At 43.4% G+C, this 16,984-nt stretch overlaps 1 protein-coding gene across 1 annotated transcript in view; it reads right to left on the bottom strand.

Moving 5' to 3' along the window:
• The window catches only part of LOC121285117 (nmrA-like family domain-containing protein 1), a 101,791-nt gene extending 87,138 nt beyond the window's left edge, over positions 1 to 14,653 (bottom strand). The window contains exon 1 of the mRNA XM_041201280.1: positions 14,532 to 14,653. Within this exon, the coding sequence (XP_041057214.1) occupies positions 14,532 to 14,571 (40 nt within the window). The 5' untranslated portion in view covers positions 14,572 to 14,653. The remainder of the gene's footprint in view (positions 1 to 14,531) is intronic.
• Between the last annotated feature and the right edge of the window lie 2,331 nt (positions 14,654 to 16,984).

Raw genomic sequence — 16,984 nt, 5'->3', positions numbered from 1 at the left:
TTCAAATTCTCCAGCTGGTGCGGTGGGATTTGAACTCATATCTTTGGATAATTAATTCAGGCCTTTGGATTACTAGATGAGTAACATAATCAATATGACTTTGTTTCCTATTACACATTATCTTAAAGGCCCATATCAGGTCATCCCTCCTCCCACACCACAGAAAAACAAGCCCTAGCTTGCCCAGCTCACCCCAACTCGCCCAGCTCACCCCAACTCTCTCTCTGGTACCATCCCCGCAAATCCTCCCAGCACCCTTTCACAGGAAGAAAGGGAAAATAAAAGGTCTGCTGTGGCACATCACCAAGGAGCAAGTTCAGAATGCCAATTCAAACACCATGAAAGTAGATCAGCCGGCTACACTCAGGACCATGAAAACCATGGAATTTGCTGCTACAAGATGCAGCCCTTTTAAAAAAAGAAATGAGGACATAAGGAATCTGCAAGGGAATATAGATAGGTTGAATGAGTGGGCAAAAACTTGGCAGATGGAGTTTCATGTAGGAAAGTGAGGTCATGCACTTTGGTAGGAAGAATCAAAAGGCAGACTATTATTTAATTGGTGAAAGACTCCAAAAAAGTACAACACAGAAGGATCTGGGTGTTCTTGTGCATAAAACACAAGAAATTTGCATGCAGGCACAGCAAATAATTAAGAAGGCAAATGGAATTTTGGCCTGAATTGCTAGGGAGTTGGAGTTTAAAAATAGGGAAGTCTTGTTACAACTTTAGAGGGTGTTGATGAGGCCGCACCTGGAGTACGGTATACAGTTTTGGTCCCCATGTTTAAGAAAGGATATACTGGCATTGGAGGCAGGACAAAAGAGATTTACTAGGCTGATTCCTGGGATGAAAGGGTTGATTTATCAAGAACAGCTAAACAGGTTAGGCCTTTATTCATTAGAGTTTAGAAGAATGAAGGGTGATCTTATTGAAACATACAAGATTCTGAGGGGGCTTGACAGAGTAGATGTTAAGAAGATGTTTCCACTAGTGGGGGAATCTCAAACTAGGGGACGTAGTTACAGAATAAAGGGACACTCATTTAAAACTGAGATGCAAAGGAATTTATTTTCTCAGAGAGTAGTAAATGTCTGGAATTCTCTACCCCAGAGAGATGTAGAGGCTAGATCACTGCAAGTGTTTAAAAAGGTGGAGGATAGATTTTTGAAACATTGGGGAGTTGAGGGTAATGAGAAGCTGGCATGAAAGAGGAGTTGAGGCCTGGGGCAGATTAGCCACGATCTTATTGAATGGCAGGGCAGGCTTGAGGAGCTGAATGGCCTACTCCTGCTCCTATTTCTTATGTTCTTATGTAAATACAGACAATGTTTAAATGTCCCATATGCTACAAAATTAACAAAAACAAAATCAAAGTATGCTGTCATTTTAGATACTTTATGCAGTTCTTCAAAGTCTGTAGCTGTAGTCTAAATCTTTCTCTGGGAACTCATTTCACCCCAAACTAAACTAGCCATAGATAACTGCTGTTAAAATGAAAAACTGAATAAAATTTATATCCTGTAAATTGTTAAGCATCTAATTTGAAACAGCCAGATAGTAACGAGCAGTTTATTTATTGTGTACACTAATTAGCGTCATGCTCCAACATTCATGAAAGGGACTGACATCCTGGGATTTCTTGCTGCTTCCTAACAAGCTGTTTCCATGACTAGCAGATATCACAAACATAGGGAGGCAAAAATCAGTATCCGAGGAAACCAAAGCACCCAACTCATCTGATCTCTGCTGCTATAGTAACAAAACTGGTCAACTGAGTGCTTGCTGAAGGCAGATCAATGGGATTGAGATGCTGAAAGATGACATCTGTTTAATTTGCCTTCTATTGCTCACGTTTCATTTCTAAAGGCAAGATTTAAACCTCAATGCATTCACTATGTACACTTTGGATACAAAACAGTTGTAGACATGACTGCCAATTGGCCATTTAAGGTGTAACAAAGCCTTCCTAAAGCACACTGGGCACTCAACACTTCGATCAATGAATTCTCTGCAATAACATACCTCATTTTAACAATGCATGTGAGCCAATAAACAGCATAAAATCCAGAACTCCTAAATTGGTTTGTACATAAACAGAGGTTTCACAATCTAGAGCTTTTCTTTATCATGACATGATGAGTGAGGTGATTGTAGCTGGCTTGTGGGTGAGGGAAGAAAATATGAAGTGCATTTGGGTTTATCAATGTAAACAGCCTACCTATCCCTTTATAAAATATACAGGTAAATACTATATACAGCTATTTTAGGATTTGTTCATAATCAAATGAACAAACAAACTGAGCCTATTAAGAAGCACAGAATCCTCTTTGCACCATTTTGTCAAATAATGAGGGAATAGTTCTCCATGATTTAAGGCTATACCCCAGATAAAGCCTTGATCCACTAGACCAAAAGAGAGTAATCAAATTTGCAGCTTGGGCAGTAACCTGTTGAAGAAGTCTTGTCCGCCCACTGGACCTGTCCCGTTATCATTCCTATGGCTAATTCTACAATAAGATGTTCTGACATTAAGCAATGTTAAAATTGCAGCACTGTGCTTAGACCGATGAAAGCACCCAGGATCCATAAAGCAGAGCCACTTTCCATTAGCATACATTTTTGCCAAGTATTTTATCTGCAGATTAAAGTGGCTTTTCTTTATTGAATTGTCAACTTAATTACCGTTAAATATTGCTGCCCAAAATCACAAATAAAGGTTTGTCAAAAATATTCTGAAAGCTGTCACCTTCTAGTACCATACTATTAGTAATTGCAAAGCTAGCATGATAGCAGAAGTAGCAATGACAACTAATGACTAATTATTTTCATTTTTACTGATAACTTATTCAGAAATTCCATTTTAAAGTATGTAACGGCATTATTTAATACTACTTTTTAAGAGCTGTAAGATTTTATTCCTCAAAATTACTATCTTCACTAACAAACTAAACTTTAGAGTAATCATAGAAACAGAATACTTACAGCACAGAAGGAGGCCATTCAACCCAGCGTGCCCTGCCAGCTCTCTCCAACAGCAACTCAGTTAGTCCCGCTCCCCCCTAGTCTTTGCCCCATGGCTCTGCAATCTTTGTCTCTGTTCAGATAATTATCCAATACCCTTTTGAAAGCCACAATTGAATCTGTCTCCACCACACTCTTAGGCAGTGCATTACAGATCCTAACCACTTGCTGCTTAAAAAAAGTTTTTTCCCTCAATCACCTTTGGTTCTTTTGCCATTCATCTTAAATCAGTGTCCTCTGATTTTTGATCCATCTGTCAATGGGAAGAGTTTCTCTCTATCTACTCTGTCTAGAGCCCTCATTAAATCTCCACTCAACCTCATCTAAGGAGATCAGCCCCAGCTTCTCCAATCTGTCCTTGTAATTGAAGTCCCTCATCCCTGGACCATTTCACATAAACCTTTTCTACACCCTCTCTAAAACCTTCATATTCTTCCTAAAGTGTGGCATCCAGAATTGGACACAATACTGCAGTTGAAGCCAAACCAGTATTTCCTAATGGTTCGACATAACCTCCATGCTTTTGTACTCAATGTCTCTATTGACCCAAGACTCTGGAAAGCTTATTGGTATGATCAATTCCACAAGGGAATTGATCATGTTATCACAACCGTTTTGCAATTTGTATTTATGATGAGAAGCTGTGTACACCGAATTCAGAAGTAATAAGTCCACCAAGACCTTTGGAGATTTTTAAAAATTAAGATATTTATTAACAAAATAAAAGATTTCAAGCACATACATAAGACTACAATTACTTACAACTATAATAACTCCTAAAATTCCTAGTTAACCTAACCCCCACTTACACCCCCTTTAAGGCAACAATCCAAAATAAATTTTAGATTTAAAACAGAACCAGCAAGTTATCAAAATACCCACCTGACAGTGGAATTTCAAATGGCTTTTCCCCCACTTCAGTTTCGTTATAAGACAGGCTAATGCACACATGGCTAGAGGCTTCATTAAGGCTATTTCACACACTCCTACTAGATCTTGCATGGCCTTCTTCCAGATAGCCTTACATTTTCCTTTATATATGCTTCTCTCTTTTAATATGTCAATTCTACTGTTCCATATGTCTTTGAAACTGTATCTTCCTCATAATATAGAAACTTTCATGTTACCAATATTGACCACAACCTTTGGGAAAAATAAACAAACTCCTTAGTCTTGCCTATCTGACTAGCTGTAAACAGACTAAGATCCCTTTGAAACCCAAATCCCTTCATTTATCTAAAAATGCAAATTCCCTTCACACTTATATGTTATGCTAGTAACTGTAATTACTCATTAGCATGTCAAGCACCTAGCTTCTTTTGATGATTTCAAGTTTGCAGTCTACTTGACTCTAAATGTAACTAAATCACACAGACAGACCCAACTATACTTACCCCCATAAACGTACTTCACAATAAACCAGAAAAAAATATGAAAATTATTATACCTTCATCATATTATTAAACACTTTCTCAACCTGCACTTCCACTTTCAACAATTTGCGCATATATACTCCAGGTCCCTCTGCTCCTACACCCCATGTAGAATTTCATTCTTCCTCCCAAACCGTATTACTTCACACTTCTCTGCATTAAGTTTCATCTGCAACATGTCTGCCCATTCCACTTATGTCCTCTTGAAGTCCATCTCTATCGTCCACACAGTATTTTCAAGTTTTGTATCATCTGCAAATATTGAAGTTGTGCTCCGCACACCCAAGTCTAGGTCATTAATCATAGATCAAGAAAAGCACTGATCCTAATCCATGGAGAACACCCACTATAAACCAGTCTGGAAAAAAAATCTATTCACCACTACTCTGTTTCCTGTCACTCAGCCAATATATGTATTCTGCCACTGTCTCTTTTATTCCATAAACTTTAACTTTGATGACAACCTGTTCTGTGGCACTTTATCAAATCCTTTTAGAAGTCCATGTCCACCACATCAATCACATTACCCTCAACAACCCATTGTTACCTCATCAAAAAAATTAATCAAGTTAGCTAAACACAAAACAAAAACATCTTACCCCATTGAAATTGGCCCTCCCCCAATTAATTATTTTCACTCTGGATTTCTTCCTGTACTTTTCCATAGCTAACTTAAACTTTATGATACTATGATCACTGTCTCCTAAATGCTCACCTACCGACACTTGAACCACTTGAGCTGGTCGCATTCCCTAGAATCAGATGCTTCCTTCTTCATTAGACCAGAAACATACTGATCAAAATTCTCCTGAACACAGTCTAGAAACTCTTCCCCTTCTCTGTCCTTTACCATCCCAAACTTTATGAGGAAAATTAAAGATCCCATTATAGCTACTATACAGTTTTAGCACCTCTGTAATTTCCTTGCAAATGTGGCCCTCTATATCTTTGCCACTAATCAGTGGCCTGTAGAATACAGCCAGTAGCTTAATGTTACCTCTGTTGATTCATGGCTCTAACCAAGCAGATTCTCTCCTTGACCCCCCTAGGACATATTCTCTCTTAAACACTGTAATATTATCCTTAATCAATATTGCCACCCGCCCTCCTTTCTTTCCTTCCTTATCTTTCCCAAACACCTTGTATCCAGGAATATTTAGTGTCCAGTACTGTCCTTTTTTGAGGCAGATCTCTGTTTTCAACACAACATCATCTGCACCTGCAGCTACTAACTTTATTTACCACACTGTGTGTTCACATATATACATAGTAAATCTAATTTAAACCTTATTGCATTCCATATTACTCTGGCCCCACTTAATGTCTTTCCGTTTTCTACTCTAGTGCTAGCTATCTCTCCCAATTCTTTGTGCACCTTGTTTTTCCTCTCTTCTGTTATCTCCTGGTTCCCAAAACCCCTGCCATTTTAGTTTAAATCCTCCCCAACAGCAGTAACAAACCACCCCACAAGGGCATTAATCCAAGCTCTGTTCAGGTGCAACCCATCCAGTCTGTCCCAACTCCCCCGGATCCGGTTCTATTGTCGATAGAGATGAATAACATTTTAAGTAAAATGCCATATTTATTTTTTGAATACTCTAATCATAAATTTCCACATGTTGCTAACAATGCTCAGATCACATTTTTAAATGCAGTTTGATGTCCTCTATTTGGCTCAGTAGTTTTTCCCCTCCAGCAGCTTTCCTGAAACCATGACTCTTTGCTCATGGTACTGCTTCCCTTAAGTATCTTGTCCCATGTGGCCATTATCCATTTAGAAGTTGGGATAGTGAGTACAGTGCCAGGAGACATCTTCACTGAGTCTGAGCCTGTCCTCACACAACCTCAACATGCACACATGCACTTCCAGAAGGAGCCACTGGCTATTAATCTGGAGCAGGAGTCCTGGCCAATTTTCCCTTCCTTACAAATTCTACCACCACTGCCTTCACTCTGTTGAAGATCACCTACCTCCGCAGATACTAGGGATCAAATCTGGGGTATGCGTTTCAGCTACTCATTCATGTAAACTCACCCATCCCTGGAAGGAGTGAGGGGTTCCTATTTATGGTTTGATGTCTTGTCATAAAGGATAGAACTGGAGCCAATATTTACGCACTTTAATAAGCATTTATTTACAGAGGTACACATTACAAGCATAAACCTCCTAGCCCAAAGTTTTAGTCTGTTCTTATTTATAGGGAAAGGAATGAATCCCCAGATAATGCCCACTACTTACATACACTTAAATACAATCAATAGATTTCCTTCTCACTCTAAATAGAAATTAGAATTTACATTACAATTAAAATTTCAAAACAAATTAAATCAAATATTCAGTACAAGGCATTGCATTGCATGATGTCCCTCTTCTAGGATCCCTAACGATTTCTTCATATATGCATAGTTTGGTAAAACAATCCAATTGTTGATGACTTGCCTATAACCATTTAATTTTAAAGATTTCCTTTCTCTCTCACATTTGTTTTATGCCAGCAACATCAATCTGTAACCTTTTCTTACTCACACTTTTCATTGAGTGAACATTGTCCTACAAGGAACCATTGCCCACATAACATTCAATAGGTATACTATCTTCAGTACACCCATACTTTTTAACAGTCCCTTTTATTTTCTTAGCTGCCCAAGCTAAATTAAGAACAATATTTTCTATTCTCACCTATCAGCAGTATTATGAAACCAGCTGCACTAGAGTACCCATCAAGAACATTACCACGTGAGGCATCACTAAACATATTCTTTGGGTCATTTAAGGATGAGAACTTAAGTTTGGATAAATGCATACTTAACTTTCTTAATATTTTATTTGTACTTAAAACATTCTTTACTTTAGGGTGTTTCATCATAGTACTGAACTTCAACACATCAAAACTAGCATCTGGTTTAGTCTGAGTGCACAGCCAGTTCAACTGACCAATCAAGTTTCACAATTGCTCTGTCTCTTATTTAGATATAAAAGCACCTTTCTGTGATGATCTAGTATGGTTAATCAGGATGGGAGTTACACTTTCTTAGTAGGATTATTGATTTAAATGTTTTCCAGAACTACTTTGCTCAATATCTAAATCTGCTTACTTAAAAGCATCACAAGCCTGGCTCCCAATTTTAAATTCTACTCTCACCTTATTAATAACACATTTCTCAAATTCCACGGTAAAACCCCATTAGAAATCAACATGCATCATGCAGATGGCTGGAAGTATTCTTTATTATACCAATAAAACATTGCAGGCTCAGCTTTTAGTTGAACACAACCTCTCTTCAGCAATACAAATCTTACCAAAAAAAAACCTTGAAAACATCATTCAGGCCATTGACAAAGGTGTTTAGTTTCCAAATTTTCTTCTGTATTTACTGCCTCTGGGCTGTTTCAGAAACATTTCTCTCTGAATAGTACTACCCTGCAGAAATGCGACTATTATGTCAATTGACCAACAGTACTATGAATATGCAGCCAAAAGATTTAAAAGGATTTTTAACATTACTTTTTCAGCTGTGGGAGAATCCACTTTAACATCTGTAACACCCGGTTGTTCTTCAAAACCCCTAGCACTAGCCCTACTTTAGCCTTATAAGTCCTATCAGCAAGGATATTTTCAGTGTAAATTCATTTATGTGACAAAAGTGGTTGCCCCTTATCTAGTTCCTCAGAATAAACTCCAAATTCTCTCTAACTATCTAACTCAGAGACTGTTTTGCCTATTTCTCTCCTCTTGAGTTTATCCTCAAGTTGATTGGCAGCCACTAAAACTTCATGATCTTAAGGGCTTCTGCTTTGAGTTCTGCTCCTAGGTTGTTCTGTGACCTTTATTCCATTGTCCAATCTATTCAAACTATGGACTCTACTTCCACTTTTCCATCTGCCAGGATTATTACAGTGAGATCTACCTCATAAGCTAACAGAGGCTCTTTATCCATTAGATAGCCGCAACAGGAAATTCCAGACCTACTGTCATACTTTCAGAGTGCTTTCTTACTCTCCATCCTTTCCCTTCGTTCTGCCAATTCATGGACCTCATATCTTGACCGTCATTTTGAACATTCAACAAGTATTCAAACTTTCCAGTAGCTTTTGCTGCACATCCTACGATAGTCGCGTCTCTCCGTTCACTATATCCCTCTGGAATATACATCACCCCAGTGCCCAGTTTGAACAATTGGCCTGTGGATGTGTTCACTCTGTCATATGTGTCATGATCACTCATAATACCACTATCCAGCCCCTGATCTACCTCATTCTGTTCCTCAGGACCCTCCTCACAAAAGACATGAGCATTTCAGGTACAAAGTGCCTTATTTACTTCTATTAGCTTCTCAGAGTCCAAGATTTTCTAATTAATTCCAATTAATTGTGAGGAATGAACTTTAACTGTTTGAATGCTAAGTATAGTCTTACCATTACAACTTATAACCTTACCAAGTTCTTTCCATTCCCTATGACCTTCTGTTTTATAATACACTAAATATCCTGAACTAAATTCTGTCTCAGATGGTCTTGTATGATGTCTCAGTGCTCTCCAAATTTTCATCATCAGCATTGATGAAAGGCCGTTTCCCTGCAAGTAAAGCATTCAAATGTGCAGAAAAAAATTGAACTAATTTAATTTAATCTTCTTCTTCAGGACGACTAACGCACAGCACAGATGGCAATTTGGGATTTTGCCCACAGACTAATTGATAGGGACGATACTTTCCGACCATCTGGACTGAATTCTTTATATGAATCAGCCATGCCAAGGCAGTTGTCAACTTGCAGTCTGATTGATCAGCTAAAATTTTGTGCAGAATTTCACTGATCACAGCGTGATTCCTTTCACAGATTCCATTGCTGGAAGAACTTACATCTACAGTATTTATTAACATGATGTTCATATTTTCACACATGTCACAGAAGCCCCTTCTTTTATCAGTCAGAAACTTCACTGGTGTCCTAAGTCTGCTTCCTAACCATTTCTCCATGATTTTGCCAATAATTACATCCTTATTAAGTATTGTTGCAGAAAGACTAAATTTTATCACCAGGTCAATAAAATGCAGAATAACAATATTTCTGTCTTTGTCCCCTAACGAAAACTATCTCAATGAAGTCATGTGCCAGCGGAGAGTTTACAATGGATGTAGTGGCATCCTCCAATACCTCTTACAAATTTCACAATTCTCACTAAACTCTTCTGTTAGCCTCATATATTCTTCATCAACCATCCTTAAGCAGTATTTAAATCTTTCACAAGTAAAATAAGCAAATTGTTTATGTAACTTTAAGACAAGTTTTTTTCCTCCCTGAATCTTGTCACTTGATGCTATTAATATCTGTCTAACATTCTGGTGAACAACAATAGGTTTTGTTAAGGGGATACAATAACGCCCTAACTAGGTAAACAGCAGATCAACTGACTTTCCAAAAATAACTGCCTTATCATGACCCATGTTATGTTTCATTTGTGTTTTTCCATAGAGGGTTTACGCAATAGTATAAGTAACTCACTGGAGATTACATCAGTACTTATAAAATGCTTACTTCAGCTATTTTATTCTGAGTGACCTCAATGCATTGTCATCACCAAAACTAAAGCAAGAAGTGCTTTTACATTCCTTAACCTTGCATCAATCCTCACTACTTAGTAATCATGGTAACATTTTAGCCAATCTGTTCCACATTCTGTTGAAGTACAAACACTATTTGGCAATGCAAGTTAAAGGAGTCTACTAACACATTCATCATGGGGCTTTAATTTGTTTCAGATTCAAATTGTTTTTGTTCAAATTCATCATCATCTTCATCTGCTTCTTCAGGATTCTCTTTATCATTGTCATTCAAGCCCCGGCTCTTTACTTTGGGCAATTCAGTACATGATACTTCAAATCATACCTGAAGCATGTACTAATTATTCCATGATTCAATTCCTGTTATTTTTGTTTCAATTTTTTCTTCTGCTGTAACAGCAAGATCAGCTAGAGGTGCTTTCATCCTCATTCTGCCTGTCTTCAATCCATTCATTGTACTCATGCCTGTAGCCAGTATCTGGACCATTTTGAAATCTGGCAATCGCTGAGTCTTTAATTCTTTGTGTCATTGCAGAAACTCATTTGTGCCATGAAAGCTGAAGGAAAGACTGTTACTCCAGAAGTTATTTTAAGGCAGCTAACATCTGATCCAACAGGGTCTTCTTCTCCGAGAACCAATTAGAACCAGTTGCCTGCCCATTTGAAACACCAGCGATTTAAATGCTAGTAGTCATCCAGGGATCTTCAAATTGAATTTTGCCCATCTTTTGTACAAGTTGTGAAAGTCCATCATACATTCTCCCATGAATGACCATCTGTTTTCCAAAATCTATCAAATTCTGGCCATGCCTGATAGGCATTCAACTGATCATCTTGTACGTTTCATCCAAAAACTCTAATAGAGTCCAAACTTTCTCACTATTCAAATGAAGGGTAATCATCTCACAAAATACTTTATCTCTGATTTTACTTCTTGTAGGAAGTGACAACGCCAAGCCAATTGCTTGTTTCTTAACCCATATCCACATACCCACTTCATTCTTCTGCTGGTCATATGGTTCAGACTCTGACGATATCAGAGAGTAATCATACCCCAGCAATTTACACTCGGTTTTTTGCCATTTTCCACAATGGTCACGAGGATTTTAGTTCACCATCCAAAAGAAAATCTTAGTTTCTAACCTTCATCTTTAGGCAACTATTCTTGTCTGCATCTTATAACCTAGAAAGCCAGGTGGTAAAGGATAGAACTGGAGCCAATCTTTACACTCTTTTGTCTGCAATTATTTTCAGAGATACGCACTACAAGCATGCACCTCCTCACCCAACAATCACAGTTTCAGTCTGTTTCTTTTTATAGGAGCATAAGTGAATTCCCAGTTAATGTCCACTACCTGCATACAACGAAATACAATTAATAATCAATTCACATGGCTGACTTGAAATTAACTTTATTCTCCTAAAGCTTTATTTTAATTATTAAAATATTTTGTTTCCTCTTCCAACACAAATAGTATAGTAACATGAAAGAGTTTAAATGAAATGTTTTATAACTATAGTTTGCCTGCAATATTCATTACACTGAAGAAGCTACAATGGAAGAGAAGTTCATCATTGTAGTAATTTAAATGACAATTATATGGCAATGTAAAGATAGATTTCAGCAAAATGGTCATATAAAGCAAGAGGTCTGCACTCTCAACAATAAATTGCAATTGCACTTCACAGACTAGGGCTAAGGCAGCTGAAGGCTCTGGCAACAAAGTGGAACAAGGGAGAATGGGTGATGCACAGCAGCTCAGCATTGGAGGGCCTAATACTACAGGAGATTACATGTGGTCAAGGTGTAAAAGGATTTGGAGGTAACAAAGGGAGTTTAATTTTACCACGATGGTGAACAGAGAGTGATAACAGATAAATAAGGAAAGACTGTCTTAGGGCTCAAGGGGATGGGGATGATATATTAGCTGGGATTGAGGATTGGTTAACAAATAATTAGACATTTTTGGGATGGCAGAGTGTAACGAACGAAATGCCACAGGGATCAGTGCTTGGATCAGCCATTTACAATTCATATCAGTAACTTAGGTGAGGGATTAAAAACAAAGAATGCTGGAAAAATTAGCAGGTCAGGCAGCATCTGTGGAGAGAAACAGGGCTAACGTTTCAGGTCGACAACCTTTCATTAGAATGGATAGATAAGGGATAATGTGCTCAAGCTTGTTATCATAGAAAATTAACATGCATGTACAGCAAGCAATTAGGAAGGGAAATGGTATATTAGTCTTTATTGCAAAGGGATTGGGGCATAAGAGTAAATAAGTATCATTGTAATTATATAGGGCTTAGGTGACGCCACGCCTGGGTACTGTGTAGAGTTTTGGTCTCCTTACCCTAGGAAGGATAATTGCCTTGGAGAGGTTGCAACTAGGCTTCTGGAATGAGGTCTTCTCATGAATTGAGCAGGATAGGCTTACATTCTCTGAAGTTTAGAAGAATGAGAGATAATTTCATAAAAATGTATAAAATCCTGAGATGGTTTGGTAAGGTGTGTGCCGGAAGACTATTTCCTCTGACAGAATAGTCATAACAACACAGAAGCTGTCACCAGCCATGGCTCAGTTAGTAGCTCTCCATCTCTGAATCTTGAGATTCCAGGTTCAAGCCCCACTCCAAGGTTTGGCATAAAAATCAAGATTAAACTAAAACTGCTTGGGTGACATATGAAATCCCATGGTAGCATTTCAAAGAAGAGTAGGGGAGTGATCTTCAGTGTTCTGGCCAATATTTATTCCTGTTTGTGGGAGATCACTATCTGCAAATTGGCTGCCAGGTTTCCTACAACAGTGACAGCTCTTCAAATTGGCTGTAAAGTACTTGGAGACATCTAGAGGTCATGAAAAGCATTATATAAATGGAAGTCTTTCTTTTCATCTCCATGCCAACTCTCTGTAGTGCAATCCAGTCAGTCCCTTTCACCTGCTCTATCCCCATAGCCCTAAACTTTTATTTCCTTTATGTGTCCACCCAATTGCCTTTTGATCATCTTCACTTCCAACACCCATAAAGATAGTGAGTTTGAAGTTATTACCATGCACTGTGTAAAATGTTTCTTCCTCAACACCCCAATCTCTTGTCCAAAACCTTAAATCTAGGTTTGTGAAGTTAATCAAGTTGTTTGTTGTTTAAATGTTAAGCACTAAAACCCCATGTGCTCTTGTCATCCTGTTGTAAGGTTACCAATTGTGTAGTATTTAAATTCAGTTACATGTTGAGCAATTGGAAAGAGGCAGGTTTCGTTTTCATACATTCCCTTTAGCTTAACAGGGTTCCCTTTGGAAGGGCGCTGAGATGTGGGGGAGGGTGTGAATGTTCCAGGAAGGTAGAGAGTGTGAAAGAGAACCCCAGAGGTGAAGTGGTTCCATTGGTGGGGGGGGGGGGGGGGGGGAGAGCAGATCCGGGGAGAGAGAGAAGAGGGAGGGAGAAGATCCAGTGGGAGAAGGGATCCGGGGGTGGGGTGGGGATCATGGGGGAGCGGATCCACGGGGGAGGCGCTGATCCGTGGCGGGGGGGGGGGGGGGCGGAGGAGCAAATGCGCGGGGGGAGGGGGGGAGGAGCGGATCCGTGGTGGAGGGGAGGAGCGGATCTGCGGGGGGTGGGAGGATCGGATCCACCAGCGGGCAGGGGTGGGGGGAGGGAGGAGCGGATCCGCGGGGGAGGGTGTGAATGTTCCAGGAAGGTAGAGAGAGTGAAGGAGAACCCCAGAGGTGAGGTGGTTCCATTGGTGGTGGTCGGGTGGGGGGAGAGCAGATCCAGGGAGAGAGAGAAGAGGGAGGGAGACGATCCAGTGGGAGAGGGGATCTGGGGGTGGGGGGGGGGGGGGAGGGGAGAGCGGATCCGCGTGGGGGGGAGAGTGGATCCGGGGAGGGGGAGCGGATACGTGGGGGCGGAGCAGATCCGGGGAGAGAGAGAAAGAGGGAGGGAGACGATCCAGTGGGCGAGGGGATCTAGGGGTGGGGGGGAGGGGAGAGCGTATCCACGGGAGGGGGAGGAGCGGATCCACGGGTGGTGGACCGGATGGAAGGGCAGATCCGCGAGGGGGGGGGGAGGAACGGATCCAGGGGGGTAGAGCGGATCCGCGGGGTGGCAGGAGTGGATCGGCGGGGGGGGGGGGGGTGCTGGTGGAGGAGCAGATCCACGGGGGGGGGGGGGGGGGGGGGAGCGGATCCGCGGGGGGGTGGGAGCAGATCCATGGGTGGTGGACCGGATGGAGGGGCAGATCCGAGGGGGGGAGGAACGGATCCGAGGAGGGGGAGGCGGGGAGAGCGAGTGTGCGGTGGTGGGGGGCAAGGAGCGGGTCCGCGGGGGGGAGTATACACCAGGGTGGAGCTGGAGTGGATTTCGGGGAAGGGAAGTAGATCCCGGAGAGTTGGGAGTGGATCCCGGGGCGGGTGATTTCCCGGTGGCGGCCGGGCCCTGCTCCACATTCAGAAGATTAAAGTGGGAAAATCCTGTCGCTCCGTCTCCCGGTGACAGGTTCACACTCACCAGAGGCGCCAAAAACACCAACTGTCAGCGGAGCCGCCATGACAGCAACTCCGAGAGCGGCCTCCGGGCGGCCTATCCGCCCGCCGCCTCCTCCACTCAACCGCCGCCTCCTCCTCCCTCCGCCGCCTCCTCCTCCACTCAACCTCCTCCTCCCTCCGCCGCCTCCTCCTCCACTCAACCGCCGCCTCTTCCTCCACTCAACCTCCTCCTCCATTCAACCGCCGCCTCCTCCACTCAACCACCGCCTCCACCTCCTCCTCCACTCAACCTTCTCTTCCTCCACTCACCCTCCGCCTCCTCCACTCACCCTCCGCCTCCTCCTCCTCCACTCAACCTCCCTCCTCCACTCATCCTCTGCCTCCTCCACTAACCCTCCGCCTCCACTCAACCACCGCCTCCTCCTCCACTCAACCTCCTCCTCCACTCACCCTCCCTCCTCCACTCAACCTCCTCACTGCTTCACTCACTCCCCTCCTCCTCCCTCCACTGCCTCCTCCACTCACCTCCTCCACCCTCCTCACTGCTTCACTCACTCTCCTCACTGCTTCACACTCCCTTCCTCCACCCTCACCTCTTCACCCACTCATCTCACCTCTTCACCCACTCATCTCCTCCTCCTCACTTTCACCCACTCCCCTCTTCTACCCTCCTCATTGATTCACTCACTGCATTTCTCCTCCTCACTGCTTCACCCACTCCCCTCCTCCACACTCCTCACTGCTTCACCCATTCCCCCATCCTCTTCACTGCTTCACATACTCCCCTTCTCCACCTTCCTCACTGTGTCACCCACTCCCCTCCTCCACCCTCCTCACTGCGTCACACACTCCCCTCCACCCTCCTCACTGCGTCACGCACTCCCCTCCTCCACTCTCCTCACTTCTTCACCCGCTTACCTCCTCCACCCTACTCATTGCTTCACCCTCTCCCTTCTCTGCCCTGCTCACTGCTTCACCCACTCCTCTTCTCCTGCCTCCTCACTACATCACCCACTCCTCTCCTTCACAATCCTCTCCTCCACTGTTCTCACCGCTTCACACACTCCCTTCCTCCACCCTCCTCACTGCTTCACCCACTCCCCTCCTCCACGCTCCTCACTGCTTCACACACTCCCCTCCTCCAACGATCATCGCTAAACCCACTCCCCTCCTCCACCCTCCTCACTGCTTCACACACTCCCCTCCTCCGCCCTCCTCACTGCTTCACCCGCTCCCCTCCTCCGCCCTCCTCACTGCATCATCCACTCCCCTCTCCTCACTGCTTCACCCACTCCCCTCCTCGGCCCTCCTCACTGCTTCACCCACTCCCCTCCTCCGCCCTCCTCACTGCTTCACCCACTCCCCCCTTCCGCCCTCCTCACTGCACCATCCACTCCCCCCTCCCCTCTCCTCACTGCTTCACCCACTCCCCTCCTCCACCCTCCTCACTGCTTCACCCACTACCCTCCTCACTGCTTCACCCACTACCCTCCTCACTGCTTCACCCACTCCCCTCTCCTCCCTGCTCACTGCTTCACCCACTCCCCTTCTCCACCCTCTTCATCCTCACTGTCACTCACTCCCCTTCTCCACCTTCCTGCTCCTCACTGCTTCACCCACTCCCCTTTCTCCACCCTGCTCCTCACTGCTTCACCAACTCCCCTTCTCCACCCTCTTCATCCTCACTGCCCCACCAGTCCTGTTGCCAACCCTCCTCTCAATCTTCTCCTCTCCAACCCACTCTCACTCCATCCCACACTTCCACATCCTCTTTTCCTGTTCTGCCCCACCCGCACTCTTTCCCATCTACACCTCATCCTACCCCATTACCACCTAACCCCGCTGTCATTTACCCTAACTTCCTGTCCCTCAACCCCTTTCCCTTCCTCTCATCCCCTCTCCATCACCTCAGACCCCATTTACCCCCTCTTTTCCTCACCCCATCTCCCTCACATCCCTCCCTATCTCCCTCTTATCTCTCCCATCCCCTCTCACCCCCATCCCCTTCCTTCTCTTGCTTCCTCCTTCATCACCCACACTCCTCCATCATTCACACTCCCCCTCCCCCTCATCGCATTCTTCTCTCTCCCCACCTCCCATCTCTTGCTCACCCCTCACCATATCCCCATCTCCCACTTTCTCCCTCTCCCCCTTGCCATCCCCCCTCACACATTCCCCTGTTTCCCATCCCCTCTCTCATCCTCCCCAACCTTTTCTCCCCATCCCTTTCTCCCCTTCCCCCCCTCAACTCATTCCCTTCCCAACCCTCTCTCTTCCATCCCTCTGTTCCCCCTCTCCAACTCCCTGTCCTCTCCCCATCCCCTCTGCCCTTATTCCCCTTCCCCAATCCCCCTTCATATTTCTCCACCTCCCCTCTCCTGTTATTCCCCTTCCTCTCCCCTCCCTCCTCTTCATCTTTCCCTCTCCCCTATCCCCACCCTTTTCCTCCCAGTCCCTCCTTTTACCCACCTCCTC

This window comes from Carcharodon carcharias, chromosome 12 (genome assembly GCF_017639515.1).
Source record: "Carcharodon carcharias isolate sCarCar2 chromosome 12, sCarCar2.pri, whole genome shotgun sequence".
Classification (NCBI taxonomy): domain Eukaryota; kingdom Metazoa; phylum Chordata; class Chondrichthyes; order Lamniformes; family Lamnidae; genus Carcharodon; species Carcharodon carcharias.
Note: the sequence above shows the minus strand (reverse complement) of the source record. Positions and strands in the feature narration are given on the sequence as shown.